Here is a 19262-nt window from a genome sequence, read left to right on the forward strand (position 1 = left end):
AAAAAAAAAAAAAGTTATAATCATTCTGTATTATTAGCTATGGTATATATTTTTCGTTATGGGCGAGCTAAACTGACGATGTTTATCTTGACTGGCCAAGCATTACCTATAACCCTAACCCTTGTTCAGTTTCCACATGGTCAGTAGGTTTGTACCACCTGACCGAATCAGAAATGGTCCGTTAAAAACTAAAATAAAATTGTTTGCCGATCACCGATTGTGAATTGCAAGCTGAAAAATGCATTTGCAAATTAACATAGTATGTGTTTTACGGGATTATAATATTCTACTCTTAGCCACTAACTGGGTTATTAATCTAAAACTATTTACGTTGTAGAACCGCCAGGAATGCGTTTCTGTGTTAAGTGTGATAGAAAATATTTTTTTAAATCATTTTCTGATGTGTATTTTAGGGATCGGGCTCATGTACTAATAAAACAGACATCAATATAGAGAACTCTACAATTTCCATCCATTCACATTAATCTGGAATATAACAGTTTACAGTAGAGATATTATTCTTATTACTATATCTCCCTGTGTTACTTAACTGCCGCTCGGCAACTTAAAGGGAAATCGATTATCTGGCTGGCGATAATGACCGTGTTCCGCGAACGGTGAAGATCGGAGATGGGCGTGAAAGAGCCTCTTCCGCCCATTCACAAGTTTGTCATGAATGAGATTAGTCTCCTAGGCCTATCTGATATTTTGTTCCTATCCTTTCAGTAAATGTTATCTCCTCACAGGATTTATTTTTAATTTCCTTTTGAACATTTATAAGTATTAGTAGCCTTCAGTAGGATTGGAAGGAGCTCTGACAAAGATTGCACAGGTTGATATGTTTGAGTCTTGGTCCTAAATGTCAAATTTTGATTTCTTCAAAGTAGCTAATATAAAAAAGAAAAGTAGTTTGCCAGACAATTTACTTTTGTAAACATTTGACCAATATTTGGAATTTTAATGGAGTTTTTTTTTCAATTGTTACTAAATAACTTCAAAGCTACAATTTAATACTTAACTGAGCTCGTTACCAGTATTACTTTATGAGATACTCACAAAAAACTGAATAGAAAATTACCTCTCCAAAAAGTTAAAGATTTCATAATTTTCTTTTATTTTGTAAAATATCACAAAATATATTCGTCGTGCAGAATGAATTTTAAGTAAATCTAATTACTTTTCATTTCAATCCAGAAGTGAATCATTAGGCCCAATGTTTTTTTCAAACATTATATGAATAGATACAAAAAACATAGAAAATAGAATTTTGAGAGAAATGAGGTACAAGGTGAATTTTAATTAAAAAATAAATAAATAATGAAATTATGAAAAATAATTACCATTTGAACAGTTGTTTAAATGTTGATTATAATCATTTCTTCTTGTCCTGTACACTTTCTTTGCTTTGCATTTTATATTTATTATTTTTATTGTTAATTAATAAAAAAAAGTAATAATTGCAACTTGATCGTTTCTTTTTCATATTAATCTCAAAATCCACTTTTCAATGTTTATTATTATCTGCCTCATATTTATATGTTAATATAAAAGAAAGAAAAATTTCTGTACCGCTACTTTTGCAGTGTGCAATACTTTGTAAGGAAGTACTGTTAATAGACCAACGGTGATGCAAGGAGGTGATGTGGTCAGAATCACGCTTAACCGCCAGAATTTTCCCCAACTGAGAATACCCACTTTATGAGACTGGGTACTCTGAAGGGCTCCTCGAACCTACTGGTTTGACTAAAGGCAGTAACGGAATAAATAATTATGTGTCACAGCCGGATTCGTACCTGGGTCCTTGGAGTTAGGCCTCACTACTGAGCCACACCGCTTCCACATTTTTGGGAACATATGGAAGTTTTTTTTTTTACTTAATATGTAAGTGTAGCTCATATTGTTGAAAATGCTTTCATATCGTGGCATATGATATATCGGTGAATTTAATTTTTAAAAATGTCTTTAAATGATAAATCCTGCCCTCCCCTCTATGACAGTTCATTCTGTTCCGCTCAATATTCTTTCTTGTAAAAAATAGATTCCTTGTCTAAGTTTTTTTTTTTTAATTCAGGTTTCTCTGTGATTAGTCTCACTAACTAGTTTCTTTACCCAAAGTGACAAAATTTCCTGACAGCTTTCAGAAATTCATTTCCTTAAATATTTGTTCTTGTCGGAATTTGACCAACTTCACATTGAGTTAATCAGAACTTATGTTGATAGTTCGAGCTAGTTAGAGCTGTTATGTGAACCTGATATTAGTTTTACAATTGAGAACCGTTCCCTGATATGGAAAATCATATTCTGAGATAGTTCTATACTATGAATCTATCCGCGTTATTTGATGAATGATATCCTTCCTTAAAGGGTTGCCGCTACTTTGTTGATATCTTCTGATCAGAAATATGTTATTATCACTGTGGGAAAATAATGTGTATTTTTGTTATAGAGTAGATAGACTTATGGATCTAAATATTTTTATGTAATTTGATAGCATTTGACAGTAGAATTACCTTTATTACCCTTCCTTATCTTATTGCTTTTATGCATCGTTGGGTACGAGTTTGTCAATTATTAATGAATTCTTTATATTTTATATTTATTTATATCTATATAATCTAGAGACATACAGATGAGATTGGCCTAGTAAGTAAAATAACAAACAAGATAAAAAAAAAAATTATTATTATAATTAAAAAAGAAAAGATGAAATAAAAAATGGAAATATCTTACTGTACTAAAGAAAAGAAAAAAATCTATCAATCTACAAAAAATTCTTTTGGTAGAAATTAAGAAACAGAGAAAATAAAAAAATAAAAGAGATAAAAATACAATAGTAAAATAAATTGTCAATAAATAACAAGTAATTAACATATTTTGTAACTTGAAACAATTCGAAATCGTTGGGCTATCATAAATGAATTCTTATATAGTTTTTTATTTATTCACCTTTGTTATAGACTAGAGACATGCGAAGGGCGTCGGCCTAGTAAATAAAATTACAAATTATTTTTTTGTTTTTGATCAGAAGAACAGAAAAATATTATTAATTATAAAAAAAGAAACGATAAAATGAAAAAATAGAAAATTCTTGATGTATAAAAGAAAAGAAAAAATACTAACTAAAAAAAAAAAAACCACACTTGATGCAAATTTCAAATATACAAAGATAACAAAATAATACTGTTAAAAAAATAACTAACTAAAAATGAAACTATAAAGAATACTTTAGGTAGAAATTAAGAAAATATATAAAAAAAAAAAAAGAAGAGAAAAAAAATTGTCAATGTATTTCAGATAATTACCATATTTTGTAATTAACAAAATAAAAAAAAATTACAAACCACTGAAAATTTCTTGATGAAAAAAATTCGAAATCGTTGGGCTATCATTAATGAATTCTTTTATAATTTTTTATTTATTTATTTATTTATCTTTGTTACAGACTAGAGACATAGGAAGGGCGTCGGCTTAGTAAGTAAAATAACAAACAAGATAAGAGAAACAAAAAATTATAATAATAATTAAATTAAAGAAAAAATAGAAAAATCTTGCCGTATAGAAGAAAAGAAAAAGTACTAACTAAAAAAAGAAACATGTAAATTTCAGGGTGGGGGGTTGCCCTAGTAAATAAATTAACAAACAAGATAATAAAAACCAAAAAATAATAATAGTTAAAAATAAAAAAATCTTAGTGTATTTAAATATACATTTATATAAATGGAAATGTAATGTTCTTTTGTTACTTACCTTGGATTTCTGAATGTTCTTAACCTATTTACTAGCTGTCTTTTATAATGTCCTGGAAAGGGTTTTAGCTATTGGAATAATGGATTTATTCAGTAGAAAAAAATTTATGAACAAAATAAAACTTTATTGGAGTAATATATTTATATCAAACTATATATGGTACATTTTTTCACAAACTATGTATGAGACAACTTGAATGAAATTACTTAAAGAAATGACCTAAATTGTACTAAGATATCTGGAATCTTCAATATCGTCTATTCTCTCTATATTAATAAAAACTTAATGTTCCTTTGTTATAGTACAAGAGCCCAAGAGGAGAAAAAAGGCAGTTATCTCACCCCAATTTTTGATTACTTTAATGAAAACTATGTATAATTAATATTCAAAATTGATGAGTCTGCCAAGTGTAGGTAGGGGGAATAAAAAATGGTGGCTGTTTCAAAGTGATAAAAAAAACTAATTCTTCATTCGGAGTTCTATATCTTAAAAAGTACCAACAACACAAGAAAACCTAAGAGAACGTCATTTAAAGAAGAGTAAATTTGCTAAAATATGAGCCCTAATAGAGTTATTCACGTTAAATAGTTTTCGAGATATAGCTTTTTAAAAAGCAACATTTCATAAAAATGTTGTATGGGACGTACTGAAAGATCAGTAGTTAGTGGATTTATTTTGAAAAATGTATATCTTAAAACCATTTGACGTACAGATGTCAATTAGCACTCAAATTAAAGCTAGTTTAATGAGCTATAAAGTAGTTTATGATGTTTATCTTCGTAGGAGTAATAGCTTACATGAAATTTGCTAAAATAAATTGATTTATAGTTGTTCGGACAAATTTTCATTTGCCACATTTATATTCATTTATGAATATCATAAAAACCACTACCCCTACGAAGATAAGTGTCATAAACTACTTTATAGTAAGTTAAATTTCTTTTATTTTGAGTGTTGGCAGACATATGTGCGTCTTATGGATCTAGAGATATATTTTTCAAAAATCCGACATTTTATACGAACAACTAGAAATTTACATTTTGTGAGTTTATTTTGTCAAATATCATAAAAACTACTACTCCTACAAAGATAAACATAATTAACTATTTTGTAATAAATTTAACTAGCTTCAATTTGAGCGCTGGCAGACATCTGTACGTCTAATGGTTTCTGAAATGAAGTTTTTTATAAATCAAACTTTTTTTCAAACAACTATAAATCAATTTATTTTAGCAAATATCATGACAAGTACTATTCCTACGAAGGTAAAGGTCATAAACTTCTTTATAGTCCATTAAATTAGCTTTAATTTGAGTGCTAATAGGCATGTGTACGTCACATAGTTCCTGAGATATAGGTTTCTCAAAATAAATTAACTAACTACTAATCTTTCAGTAGATTTTTAAGAAATTTTGCTTTTTAAAAAGCTATATCTCGAGAACTATTTAACGTAAATTACTCTATTAGGGCTCATATTTTAGCAAATTTACTCTTCTTTAAATAATGTTCTCTTAGATTTTCTAGTTTCGTTGGTAGTTTTTAAGATATAGAGCTCCGAATGAAAAATTACCTATACTTGGCCTATACTACCTAGACAATCAATTTTGACTAATAATCATCCATAGTTTTCATTAGAGTAATCAAAAATTGGGGTGAGATAACTGCCTTTTTTTCTTCCCGGCTCTTGTACTATTACTTATGTATCTAAGATTTTAAATTTTGTATATCCTCAAGGATTGTGAAATTAAACTTATTAGAAACATGTGCTTACATTTATATATTTTTTATGTGCTTATATTTTATGTTTAACCAGACTGAGCCATACCAACTCGTGGCCGGGAACAGTTAATAGATAATTCAACAATACTCTTTAAAATATATGATAACTAACTAAAAATAAAATCTATAAAAATTCTTATTTTTAAGAAACAGGGAAAATATGAAGAATAAAAAAAAAAAAGGAAAATAAACTGTTAATAAATTGCAGATAATTAATATTGACCCAAAATTAAATTGAAATATTTTGAAAAATACTGAAATATTTCAATGTTTATTATGTTATGATCAATTACTAAGTAATAAAAAAAATGGAATTTTATACTGTATTATTATATTGAAATAAATCTGTTTTTCCCTAAAAGTGGTAGCCCTAGTTCCTATAGTTTTTGTTTTATTTTTATGGTTATTATTATTATTATTATTCCAATAAGCTGGTACATTACTTATTATTATTATTATTATTATTCCAATAAGCTGGTACATTACTTATTATTATTTATTTTTTTCAGATGGGCTGTCTCTACCGTGATGACTAGGCAGAACTTGATCCCTACCACCCAGCCTGAGAACCCCATGATCCTGGCACTCATACCCTATTGGGATATGGGCAACCATGACAATGCTAAGGTACAATCAGTTTATTTTTAACTCTTTCCTAACTCAGTTTAGTATTCACGTTTAAAAATAACGTGATGATATTAATAAATGTTGTTTGATGTGCAGTTATTACTTTCTCTCATTTATATATCATATGTATATTTGAATTCGCGTAGTATAACCAACTTATCTATGCTTCGTTTTGAGTTAACTGAAGATAAGAGCTTCGGATAAGATTAGAAATTTTAAAAGTTGCTAGTTGATAATTTAATCTACTGATTTTTTTTTTAATGTTTATTGTTCTTATTTAAGTTGTGGGCGAAAGCATGACCAATACAGTACATACTGGTATGTCAATGTGGGTTACTGCTCTCCAAATTTTGAACTTTTCTTTGTTTTATGCATTTTGAAGCCACTTACAAGAGTTTAAAAAATCTGAAATTTATAAATTTTATTATATAAATCATTGTAAATTACTTAGCACTTTCTAAAATTCATCAAAAAAACCTGGAAATAAATTTGTGGTGTAATTTAAGGCTGGCATAATTAAAGAAAAGAACCATTAAAAATATACTAAATAAAAATTTAAAAATAATTTTGTTCGGAAATTGTTAGAGAAATATTTTTCTTTATTTTTTATAGTTAATATACTTTTTCTCATGAAAATAAATCATTAACAGACATTTTTACTTAGTATAATTCTAGACTAAAGAAATATCAAAATTGCGAATTTATTTCAAACAAGAATTGATTTGAGGATAATTCTCATTGATTTGAAATAACTTGTTTACTGAAATCATGTTGAAATTAAAAAAATCGAGAAACGTAGCCTCACGATTGAGGACAGGTCTACTGAAGCAAAATATCTTCACTATCTCTGGCGCAAAGTTAACCAGTACAGTCACATTTCGGTAATGTGTACGGGACGTGCAGACTAAGAAAGAGATCACTAAATTAAAACGGAAATTTCCTTCTTCATTGCAGGAAGAATTTGAACATCTTTAAGATTACATTTACCTTTATGTTTCAAAAAGAAACAATCTAGCTATATAAGTTTGAGCATGGCGTTTCATGGACCGTGACAGGAGAGGAAAGAAAAATACCTGAAATCCTCGTAGGATTAATTTTCATCCTCCTTTTTTTTTTCAATGTACTCATCTTTTATAATTCAGTATTGAATATCAGCTGAATTTTTAATATTTTGGAAAATAAAATATCATAATCACAGGCTTATACAAAGTTATGGATTATATATTATTAATTCTCTTTCCCCTACTCGCTTTTGAAGGTCTGCTATTAGATATTTACTACTTTCACATTATAATTACTCAATTTTACAATTTTTCCTCCCAGACTGACTTTTTTTAGTTTTCCTACTTCATCATATATTTGTTTAATTTAAGTTTGATTAAAGTTATGGTTTCAGCCAGAATTTCAAGCCTTCTCAGGGCTAACAATAAAAAACAAGATAACAACCAATGAATAAAAGAATATACAGAATGATTAAATTATAAGAAAATACTAACATTATGGATACATAAATAGTGTTGACAGACATGAACAGTCTAAGTATTGTAAGGAGATAAAGGCTGTATGGGAAGACTAATATTAAAATTAAGTAAGACATACTTCTATTTCTCTCCCAGCCTTTTTTTCGGCTCCCACTAGCATTGGTGTGTTACACTCTGCCAAACGAAACTTCAAACGACGTTAGACTAATGTTATCCTGTGTGTATCACGAAAAATAAAACACGTGATTTTGCTAATTTCAATTGTTTAACTCAATGTGGGAGCTATATTTATTTAAATAAATGAAATTATTTTTTTATTATTTATTTAAAACCCAAGAAAGATCTTGGACTCAGTACTTGGTAGAGAAGTATAGTATTTCTACTATGTTGTGCAAGAAGTGATTTGGTCAGAAACCGTACTTAACCGCCTGGTTTTTCCTCCAATTAATAGTCCAGTCATTAGAGGTTAAAAAAAAAGAATATTTCCGGAAAAATATTACAATTTTTTCTCAATAGTTATATGTTCTTTTGAGTGCTGCGTCCGTACTTATCGTTTCCCACCTTGGCAGCTGCAGGATTCTAAAAAAAAATTCGAAAAATTTATTCAATTTTTGGCTTATAACTAGAAAATTAAACATTTCACATAAATGAAGACCCTATACTAAATTAAAAAAGAGGAAAGTTATTCCTCAGTTGCATTTAATTTTCGGCTGACCTGTAACGCCATAACTATTATAAATTAGCATACTTAGTATATTCCCATTCCGTGCCCCTCTATGCTAATACAGGTTTGGGGAATACAAAAATTTCAACAATAAACGTATAATTTAATTTAATTGCATAGTGGGCTTTATTTATTGCATTTATATAGTGGTAATGGATTTATTGATGTAGCCCCCTCGCGCGGGCTCATTACCGCGTAGGGGAGCGTCCCACGGGTGGCAGATGTGGGGGTGATCGGTGGAAATTCCTCTCGGCTAAGTCTAATGGACTCGCTGACCAATAATAATGAGAGCAGACCTCCAGGATTGCTGGAGAGTGTGTCGTAGGATTGAACGCCTTACTCACATATTTTTTAGTTCAAAAATACCACAAAACAGTCATGGCATATAAGATGGACACGCATGTAAGGTTGTAGGGTTTAGTAAGGAGCGGATCCCTAAAATGGTAATAAACACTGAACCAACGGGTAAACGTCTGAGGTGTAGACCGAAACGTAAATGGGAGGATTGCGTTTAACATATTTAGTGGAATTGGGTTTGGAGGGGCATCACTGGAAGAATGTATGCGGAGAGCGTTTGGTGGTATCGGCATCGAACCTTCGGGTTCGTTAGGCGTTTATTATTATTATTAATGGATTTATTGTATTGGTTTAAATTGTATATATTTAAATTTTGGTTTCATGGCTGAAGAAGTTAGATATTTTATTATTGTTGGTTGCGGATTAACATTTTTGGGAAATTAGCATCGATATGATACTATATCATTCGTGAGTATGCCCATAAGATGGCGAATCATATAACGAGGTTGCATAAGGAACTTAAAATTAACAACTGATTTCTTCTGAAATCACTAAAATTTACATAATTGCAGGTCTGTGCCTGCCTCTTGAGGACTTAGTGGAATGTGGAATATTGATTCTTAATGCAGTGTTTGTTTGAGTTAGATCACAGGGAGATTTTGATTGGTCATAACTGTATATTGTTTAATTGAAAGGATCAACTATATCAAATATATTTTTATTTACTGGTTTTCATTTTTTAAATTCATTTACCTCTGTTTCTTGGATGCATACTTTTTTGTTCACCTTTTACATTCATTGAATGAAAGTAGAATTTTCTTTTCTTTTTTTTTTTAATTTATAGTAAAATTTAAAAGCTTCAGTTTTGAGAAGTTTTCGGTTTTTTAATCCCCAAAAGGAATATCCGAATATAAAATATGGCTAACGAAATATAGATGGGCAACATCAAAACAATTTCGAACGATAAAATTCGAATTATTTATTAAAAATTACTTTATCGAAACTCGTGATTTATTTATATGTCTTGTTTGTAGACGATATCCATTAATTAATGAACATTAAGAACGATTATGAAACTTCAGTCGTAAGGAAATGTTTTATTGCATTAGTTGTTTTGCTGCTCACTCAATCTCACCTCATATCCATATAATGGTGGGAGATGGGAAACTGTTCTAGTTTCTTCTCTTTTGAAAGTTATTGTTGTTCCCGCTGGCTAGTGTAAATCTCTTTCATTATAGTCCTCCTCATGAAGGCTATTTTGTAATATTCTTTCTTTCTTTAATTTTCTCATCCACATTTTAAATTGTAATAGAAAACGTGCTATTTCGATTCAACAGCTTCTAAAAATATATAATTAAATAATAACTTATAGGATATAAATTTTATACTGTGAAACTTCTCTTAAAGGATACCTCTCTAAAACGGAAACCCTATTAAACGTGAAAAGTTTATATTGAAAATAAAATATGTATCGTCACTTTGGATGTGATATCGCATAAGTCTACAAAATCTTTAATATCATACTTTTTCATACCATTAAAAAAATAAATCAAGCCATCATTTCAAAGATAATTCAAAAGAAGTCTCAAAGTAAAAATATTTATACCCATACTATAATGGGACAAAGCATAATTTTACTAGAATTTTTTTTTGATTTGTATAAATATTTTATAATTTTATTATAACATAATAATCGATTTAATGATTTTTTCGCAGTTAGAGGTATCACACATTAAACGACATCTAGAAATAATTGAAATGAAATGAAAAAATAATTTTATTCGGGGACATATGTCCCCTAAGAATAAATACATGGTTCATACATTATGATTTTTGTCTGGCAAGCATTTAAAAGTTTCCACTTAGTAAAATGAACATTACATTCAGATCTTGACTTAACTACTGTTTATAATGTTAATCAATATATAATTAACTATATTGTTTACAATGATGCAGAGGTTTGGTTATGCAATAAGTGAAGAAATAGGTGTTGTTTAAAGGAAATAATGGATGAGGATTGGGGAATGGAGATGGAATTCCAGAAGGAGGTTGCACTTATACTTCCCACATAAATTTCTTCAAGTTTTAAATCTGAACACCAAAATACTTATTCTTTAATCCAATTTGATGATCTATTTCTAGAAAACATTGATTAAATTGTTTACTAAATTTGAGTGCTAATTCTGAAGTTGATTACATTTTAACCCAAATAATACAAAAATTTATTTAAATCAAAATATTTATTGCTTTCTTATTCGAAGTACAATTAAATGGAATTAAACAGTAAAATATATAGGCATATATAATATAATATGTACATATATTTGATAAAAATTGGTTTTGAGTTACTTCATATGAAATATTCATTTAGTTCGATGTGGATGGTGGTGGGTGATAAGAATAAATCCTATGGCTCTGGGTTATGTTTACTACAAATCAGACCAAATGCTTCTCTTATTCAAATGGATAAAAAAGAAGAAGAAAACAAAATAATAAAAATAGAAAAACAGTTTATGCATTTTATGTAATGCAAATATCCTAATATTGGTCTAAAATCTTCTCTCAGCTCTTAAAAATCCTGTTATATTATAGTGATGGATATTCTGTCACAACTGATAGATGACAAGAGTGGCGATGATCAAACGGTATACCCCATTTGTGGTGTCCTGGTGACTGCTGAGCCCATCATCATGGACTGTACTGCCTTTGATGGACTGCAGGCCAGATTGCTATGGGAAACTGAACTTTACGCCCTCACAGAGAATGATTTCCCTCAGCAAGTAACCAAAGAAAACTACACTTATTACAAGGAATTTGTATTCAGTGGAAAACTATTGTTGCCTATTCCAACCCCCTTCAATATTAGTCAAAGAAGACCAGCTTCTGGAGGCCACTGGGAGAAAGAGGGACAGAAGGCTGAACCTTGCCAAAAATTTAACATTGCAATTTGTTGTTTTTAAAATTTTTTTATTAGCAGTAGATAGTGGATGCTACACACACGTGTGTAACATAAGACTGCTGCACACCTGTAATGCTCTCGAGAGCAAGGGCAAGTGGATATATAAATAATACTGGTTGATTTCAATTTATAAATAATATTAAGTAATTATTGATATTAATTATTATTGACCATTTCACAATCTTCTGAATACTGAAGAATTAGGTTCAGGCGCAGGCAGGCTTAAAAAAAAAATCTTATTCACAAAATTGTCAATTGTATCCGTATGCTACTCATCCATTTAATTGTAAATTAATTTTTAATTGAATAAGTCAGCATTTTTTAATTAATTTTTTTTTCAGTTAACTACTGACTACAACATTGAGGTAGATCAGAGCGAGTATTATTCTTGCCGAGACTTTACTGCCGGGAGCCAAGTATTCATGTCTTACGGTGCAAGACCAAACTCTGATGTATTCCTTCACAATGGCTTTGTTCACATGAATAACATGCACGATGGTGTTAGGCTGCGCCTTGGGGTCTCTAAATCTGACCCACTTGTTGAGGCCCGTAAAGCACTGCTCTCTGAAATTGCTGTTCCACACTCCTCTGAATTCCTCCTCACACCAGGACCAGTTGAAGGCAAGTTATTGGCATTCCTTCGAGTCTTCAACATGGACAAGGGTGAGTGTAATATTATTAATATAAAATTTAATATTTAATAGCAATGTTATTACTACAACCGCAGACTGATTGTTACAAATAGTATATAAAGTATTAATTAATTTATTATTATGATATCTATCACATTTTATTTTAATGCAGATCAACTTGAAGATTGGAAGAAGAATCCAAGCAGGTTTGACCTGCTTCATCCTCAGTGCGCTGTCGACACCAGCATTGAGAAACGCATGTGGCAATTCTTGGGTACTAGGATTAAACTACTTTTGGCTGCTTATCCCACATCACTTGAAGTAAGTTTTTAGTTCTAAAAGATTTTTCATTATTTAATTTAGTTATTAATAAGCATCAAACATAATTATATGGTATTTAGGATATGATGTGTGTGTGACAATGTCTAAAACCTTGCATAAATTTTTCCTTTAGAGAAATTATGTGAAATGTACTAGTGTATTAAATATAGGTAGCCAAGTGTGTTAAGGAATCACCTTAGTAACCTCAAATCTCCAGCAGCACTACTTCAAATTCGACTTGGGTGGGGTTGACTTTTATTTTTGTGTCTTATGAATTCTGCTCAAAAACGTTCTACAAGATAAATATCATATCAGTTATTAGTAAATAATTTGAAATTTTTTATCATGCTTTGTTTGTCGTAAATATTTTATGATTTAGTATTTTAAAATCAAGCTCTCTTTACAGAATTCCTGCAATTTGGGGAAGGGGAAGGCGGGTATTTTGAGACAATGTTTGTCACAAAACCTTGAAAGTTGTACAAAAAAAACTTTTGAAAAATTATCGTAGACACTTTTTATGCTATCGTATTTTGTATAGATTTGAACTGAGGGTGTTGGTAAATAAGGTATGGCATGGCACACAAAAAACTAAAACTTTTTTTTGTAAATTTTTATAGGTGTCAACAAAAATTATCTAATACTTATGTTTTTAAATTAAAAAAAAAAATACAAAAGTTGCTGAGTATTCATTTTGATTTATTTAAATTATCATATAGATTGAATTGATATTTAACCTCCTATAACTCTACCCTGAAAATTTTTCTCTCTAGTTAGATCTAAAAAAACATTTTTGATTTATTATGTTACTTCCTATACTTTAGGTAGTTAAAAAGCATTTACATTTTTTTGACAATACCTTGGCATGGTGAGAACAAATTTAAATAAAAAAACTAGTTCATCTGTGAATCAAACAAACTGCAAGAGCCACTTATAATATATTTTGATTCAATAAAGTTATTATTGGGTAATAGAATGAATGTATTTTAGCTAATTTATTCCACAACTGCTAATAAATATACCAAGAAATTAATTTTTAGCACTCTTATTTAAACTTTCAAGTTTATAGTTTGAACAGCATGCATTCATAGTAATTTTGTCAAGATTTAAAAAGATTTGAACAAAATGATCAAGGATAGGGATATAATTATTGTGACTATTTATTGGAAACCCAGCATGGGTTGAACGATTGGTTTCCAATAAATAGTTTTTGGCTGTTCAAGAACATTTTTCAACCACCACCCAGCCATCTCATCGTTCAATTATATGCGGTCAACTTATAAACTTCTGCTAAGTAACTGCTTTGGAAGAGTTATAAGAGACATGCATTTAAAAACTTAGTACAAAAAATCTTTAAGAATTTTTTATTTGTAACAATCTGTATAACTATTTCTGAAATATGACTTCTATTATAAATATTTTTTTTTTCAGGAGGATGAAAAATTACTTCTTACTAAGAAAGAGATGACACCTTGCTTAAAATTAGCAGTTTTGTTGCGTCTCAGTGAAAAAAGAATCCTTACAAAAGTTTTAGCTTATGTTGAAGACCATCTTAAACAATAATTTGGTTATGCTTAATTAACAATTCTATGGCTTATGCCAGCGATTCTTTGTGTTAATTGAAGGTTGTTTGCTGAAAGCTTTAAATTATTTAATTTTATCGCTAATTTTTACTATATTTTTATTTATGAAATTTTGTTTAAATAACAAATCAAGTATCTTTACGAAATGGCAGTAGTATCTAAATACATCTTTCTAATTAGTAGAAATATTTGTTTTTCTATTTGTAAAGTCCGTACTTTTCTGTAAAATTCCGTTGTTTAATAGAACCATAAAACTTATAATTTTTAGATCTCGCTTATCCCAAAATATATATAATTATTTCTTATTTATGTTTATAATCTAGATGGTTGTTGAGAATTTTGTGCTTAATTTTTTTTATTTGTGTAATTATTGTTTGTTTATTAACAAATTAATTTTATAAGTGGTTGTGAAGGTGTTTTTTCTTAACATAGGCAAGCAGTCAGGAAAATTTTTCCTAGGATTGAATGTTTTTTTTAATTCTGCTTGAAAATAAAAATTGTCTATTTGTCTACATCTATGTTAATCTTTTTCATTTCTTATTGCATTTAAATATAGAAGCAAAGATTCATGATATTATATTTTGTTTTCTATGTATTTTCATAATTATTTTGCTTATTTATGTATTTATTTTAAGTTATTGTTGGGTTGTCAAGCATGAAATGTCCGTTTTTAGAAAAAGAAAGTAAATAAAAAATTGACAAAGAAATCAAATTTATTTACCAGATTTGTCTACACACTTTTGACAACAATTAACCTAGTTTTCTATCCCATATTTAAAAACGTTTGAGTTACGTGGGGAAACAGAATCAGAAAACGCATTTTTCATGTCTAAATTATTTTTAAACTATTTTCCTTCCATAATCTTGTTCAAACTCTGAAAACAAAAGTGGTAGTCTGTTGGGCATAGATCAGGAAAATATGGGGGATAAGGCAGGACTTCATATCCTGACGCGTTTAATTTATTTATTATCTTTATTGAAACATAAGATTGGGCATTATCTTGCAGCAGGATAGGCCCTTTCCTATTTCCTAGTGGTGGCTTTTTGATAATTTTGGTCAATTTCTTGGCAGAATAATATTGAAATAAATGTTTTTCCCTTTAGTAGGACTAAAGTATAGACTATGCCAGCCACGGGAAACCAGAAATAACCATTAATTTTTTCAGATGTTTAGGCATTTACACAGGATCAGCATTAATTGTCATATATGATCCCTTTTTTATCAGAAGTTATTATGTATTTGCTCATGAAATGATTCATTTTTTTTTTTTTTTACGTGCAAGCAGAGATATACAAATCTCCAGACGTTTCAACCAATGACACGAATTTAGCCCGTGTAGGACCAGGAATGGAGCTATCTAGCTTTTTTGATCAATCGACTGGAAACTGTCTTTTGATTTGTGCTGAGGTCTGGTTCAAATTCTCTTATTGTTTTATGAGGGTCTTCTTCCACAGCTTCCTAGTTATTCTGTCCATGGAATACATTTTTTTTATGTTGTATCTCTTAAAGGAAATTTTAAAAATTAAGAACAAATGGTTCTTCAGAATTACCTCGCCAAAAGTTTGATTAGTACACCTAGCTGAGTGGGCAGCAGAATGACCAATATTGAATTCATAAAAACAAATCACTTGGAAATGATGTATTTCCATTGCCACATTTGAAATGAAATTAAAATCTGTATACCTGCTTGGAAGAAAACAAATACTGTTAATGAATATAGGATTAGAAACTGTTTATTACCGATGTAAAATAATTTGCTTGGGATTAAAAGACAATACTTTAATCCTGCCAAAACATAATAATTTTAAAAATTGGACATTTCATGCATGAATATGTAACCCAAAGCTTTCATAGAATTATAATCCAAAGAAGATTCAGCCAGACCTGTTGAATTTATAAGTTACCTGCGTGTTGTCTAGCCAACTTCCAATTATTGTAATGGAAAAGGCTTTTTTTTACTGTTTGCTGATAAATATCCTCTCTGTTTTGTTTTGCCCATGGTAGCAATATATCTAAACTACTTATTAAATTACTAAACTTCAACATCGTCCTAAGATTATTAAAGTTTCATTTTTCTTTTTTCAACTGGATGTTTTCTTCTCCGAGTAATTTCATTCCAAAGCTTGGGAAATCTTTTTAATATAACTTCCTTTAAGTTTTGGCTTATGTTAAGACTGATGAATTATTATGTATCAATAGTATAAATTGAGCTGGTCAAAGCTCCAATAATTCAATTCTTAATTTACAGAGGTAATTCTAATGTAATTGGTGTTCAGGAATCTACTGATTTATAGTATGTTTATGCCAGATTGATCTGAGTCATACTCACTCATTTTAGCTTAGAATGCTAAGCCGTCTATCTCTCTTATAATTTGGATTATTAAGAAATTAGATCTCTGTCCTTCAAATTGTCATATATATAGATTTACTCATTTATCCAGTCCCTGCTTCATTTGCTAATTCTACGAAACATGTTAGTCATTTTTTATCAATATGTACTTTCCCAGTTTCATCGAATACCATCTTAGCTTCAGATGAAGTTAACCTGCTATTTAGTTACCATTAGTTTCTGATTCTTCTATTTTTGGCCAAAATTGCCATGTTTCTGTTCAGGAATTGTGGCACCATAAACTGAATTAAAGATATAAATATTTATCCCAATAGAGATTGAGTAATGATTTGGTGATTGGGATGTCTGGATTTCTTTTATTCGAGGTTGAAAATATTTCTGCCAACTATCCCATCAGCAGGTAGCTAAATTGAGTACTCCAACCCCATTATTAATACTAGCTTCATGGAAATAATCTCTCTCAATAGAGTTGCTAAATATATTAATTATTTTTCACATTAAATCAGCCAGTTAATTTAAATTGCTTCTTGATCTGTTCTCACTTTCCTTCCTGTTCAAGAGTTACATTTAGAATGATCCTATGTGTGCACAGTACCTGTTAGACTTTTATTTCTGGGAGATTCTTGCATACCTCAAGATACCTTAAAATGTTTATTTCCCTTAATGAATATTAAATTGACAAAATATGTTTAATTTCATCTGTAGAACAGAGAAGAGATATCAGCTTAGTTTCTGCTATCAATTAATAATTTATTTCACTATGATAATTAATTTGTATGTAATTAAAAGTAATTTCAATGAATTTGAAAAGAAATGATTATCAGTAATAGTATTTTTTATAGAATGGTCCTATGAATTGCTCAATTATTTTTATGTGTACAGTTAAATATTGTATATTTTCTTAATTAAATTATCTATACCTATTGATTGTATCATATCACTAAAAACTGCATTTTTCTTTTTTTGGATTGAATATAAATGTAAGCATAATCACTATATAAAATATAAACATATGTATACTTATTTAAGTATATAATAATTTTATTATTTTTAGAAAACTGAAACAAATAAATCTATTCTTGTGTTGCATTTTTATTTTATTTAATAGATTTCCTTGTTAATTGGTAGTTTACTATTGGGAATTATATTCAGTCAAATAATGAATAGAATTTAAAGAACAAGTAGAGGGTGTTAGTAGAAGGATCTGATAAAAAATTTAAAAATTAAAAAATCCTAAAATCCTAAATTCAATATTCAACCAAATAATTAATTTTAAAATTCTCTCAACTGATCAGTAAGCCCAGGAGAGGCATATAGATGTATTTATTGGCTTATATTACAATGTAGCCATGGAGTCTGGCTGTAGTTGGTGTTAGGAAATTAGTTTATCAATATTTAAAGTTTATGTTAAAAATTATTATCGAAATATATAATTTTTAACATAAACGTGTGAACTTAAATTAAATCAATACATAATTAATGCCTACTTGATTTAATATCTTATATAGTTCAAATTTATGGTATTGTACAAATAATAATAATAAACGATAAATTTTATACTTTTTAACAATAATTAATTTGATATAGTAAAAAAAAATACTGTTGATACTACCAAAAGTAATCATTAAGTATAAATAAACACACATACTAATATATGATTATTTTGAAACTAAGTAGTTGTATCTTTGGAGTCACAAAGACTTATAAGGAAGTAAAACTAATTGTTTTAAGATTTAAAACATCCTCCCACAATAAATCATCCATTACAGCATACTTATACAAATCTATACAGGAAAGGCAAATAAAAAGTTAAAAGAACCAGATCAATAGGTGTGAGATTGCTGATTGAACATAGAAGTTAGAAATGGTTCGCAGGAAACTGATATAAAAAGAATGAATAGAATATATAGAGTTAGGGTACTAGTAGGAGAAATTGGTACAAAGTCTAAAAATTGAAAATTCCTGTACAACTAATGAAATAGTACTAGGTCAGAGAATAGTCCTCAGATAATGAGAAAATGGAACTATTCAAAGCAAAAAGAAAATGTCTAAGACTCCTAGTCATTAAAACTAGGAACTCTTAAATAAATGCATATGGAAATATGAGGAATCCTGACTGCAATTTAAGGGATTATTGAAGTATCTGGGAGTAAAGTAAGGGGAACCAACAAACGATTCAAACTCACCACAGGTTCAACAGCACTTCAAAGATGGGGAGAACCTCTCAAGCCAAAGCTATTGCAATTAATCAAGAAAATAAGAAATGGAAAGAATATTCCCTACGTTCTATTTGTTAGTCATCTAATAAAGATGACTATTAAAATTATTAAAATGGGAAATTTTAAATGGAAGATTTTAACCTTTCAAACTTCATATCACTTTCTTTCACTAGCACCCAAATTCTTTACAGTATATGTTCAATTTTTAAATAGATATATGCAGGCATTATATTATTTAAATTTCAAATAAAATATATGCATTACCAGTATTTCTCATTCTTTCCAATAATTAAAAAAAAATTATGTTATTTCTTTATGATTTCATTTGTATAGTACCTCTGTTTCATGTTGATTAAAGGAATACGTTTGATAGGAGGGATCACCAGGAAAGAACACTCAAGATTAAATTTTAATTTATGAGAAAACTTTTTAAAAGATAAAATATTTGCAAATTAAACAAAAATTTTATTGGGAACCAATAAAACTTATTTATTTTATTTTATCAAAAGTGAATGATTTACAGTATAATATGGAATTCAAACAAT

At 29.0% G+C, this 19262-nt stretch overlaps 1 protein-coding gene across 2 annotated transcripts in view; it reads left to right on the plus strand.

The window, feature by feature from the left end:
- Setd3 (SET domain containing 3) overlaps window positions 1-17523 on the plus strand; it is a 146242-nt gene extending 128719 nt beyond the window's left edge. Inside the window, exons 6-9 of one of the 2 annotated variants that reach the window (XM_014431667.2) lie at window positions 6036-6153; window positions 11956-12277; window positions 12419-12567; window positions 13996-17523. In XM_014431667.2, coding sequence (XP_014287153.1) covers window positions 6036-6153; window positions 11956-12277; window positions 12419-12567; window positions 13996-14127 — 721 coding nt within the window. In that variant the 3' untranslated portion in view covers window positions 14128-17523. The remainder of the gene's footprint in view (window positions 1-6035; window positions 6154-11955; window positions 12278-12418; window positions 12568-13995) is intronic. The other variant, XM_014431666.2, reaches the window with a different exon arrangement.
- Window positions 17524-19262: the final 1739 nt, after the last annotated feature.

This window comes from Halyomorpha halys, unplaced genomic scaffold, assembly GCF_000696795.3.
Source record: "Halyomorpha halys isolate HHAL.00 unplaced genomic scaffold, Hhal_1.1 Scaffold994.1, whole genome shotgun sequence".
Taxonomy (NCBI): domain Eukaryota; kingdom Metazoa; phylum Arthropoda; class Insecta; order Hemiptera; family Pentatomidae; genus Halyomorpha; species Halyomorpha halys.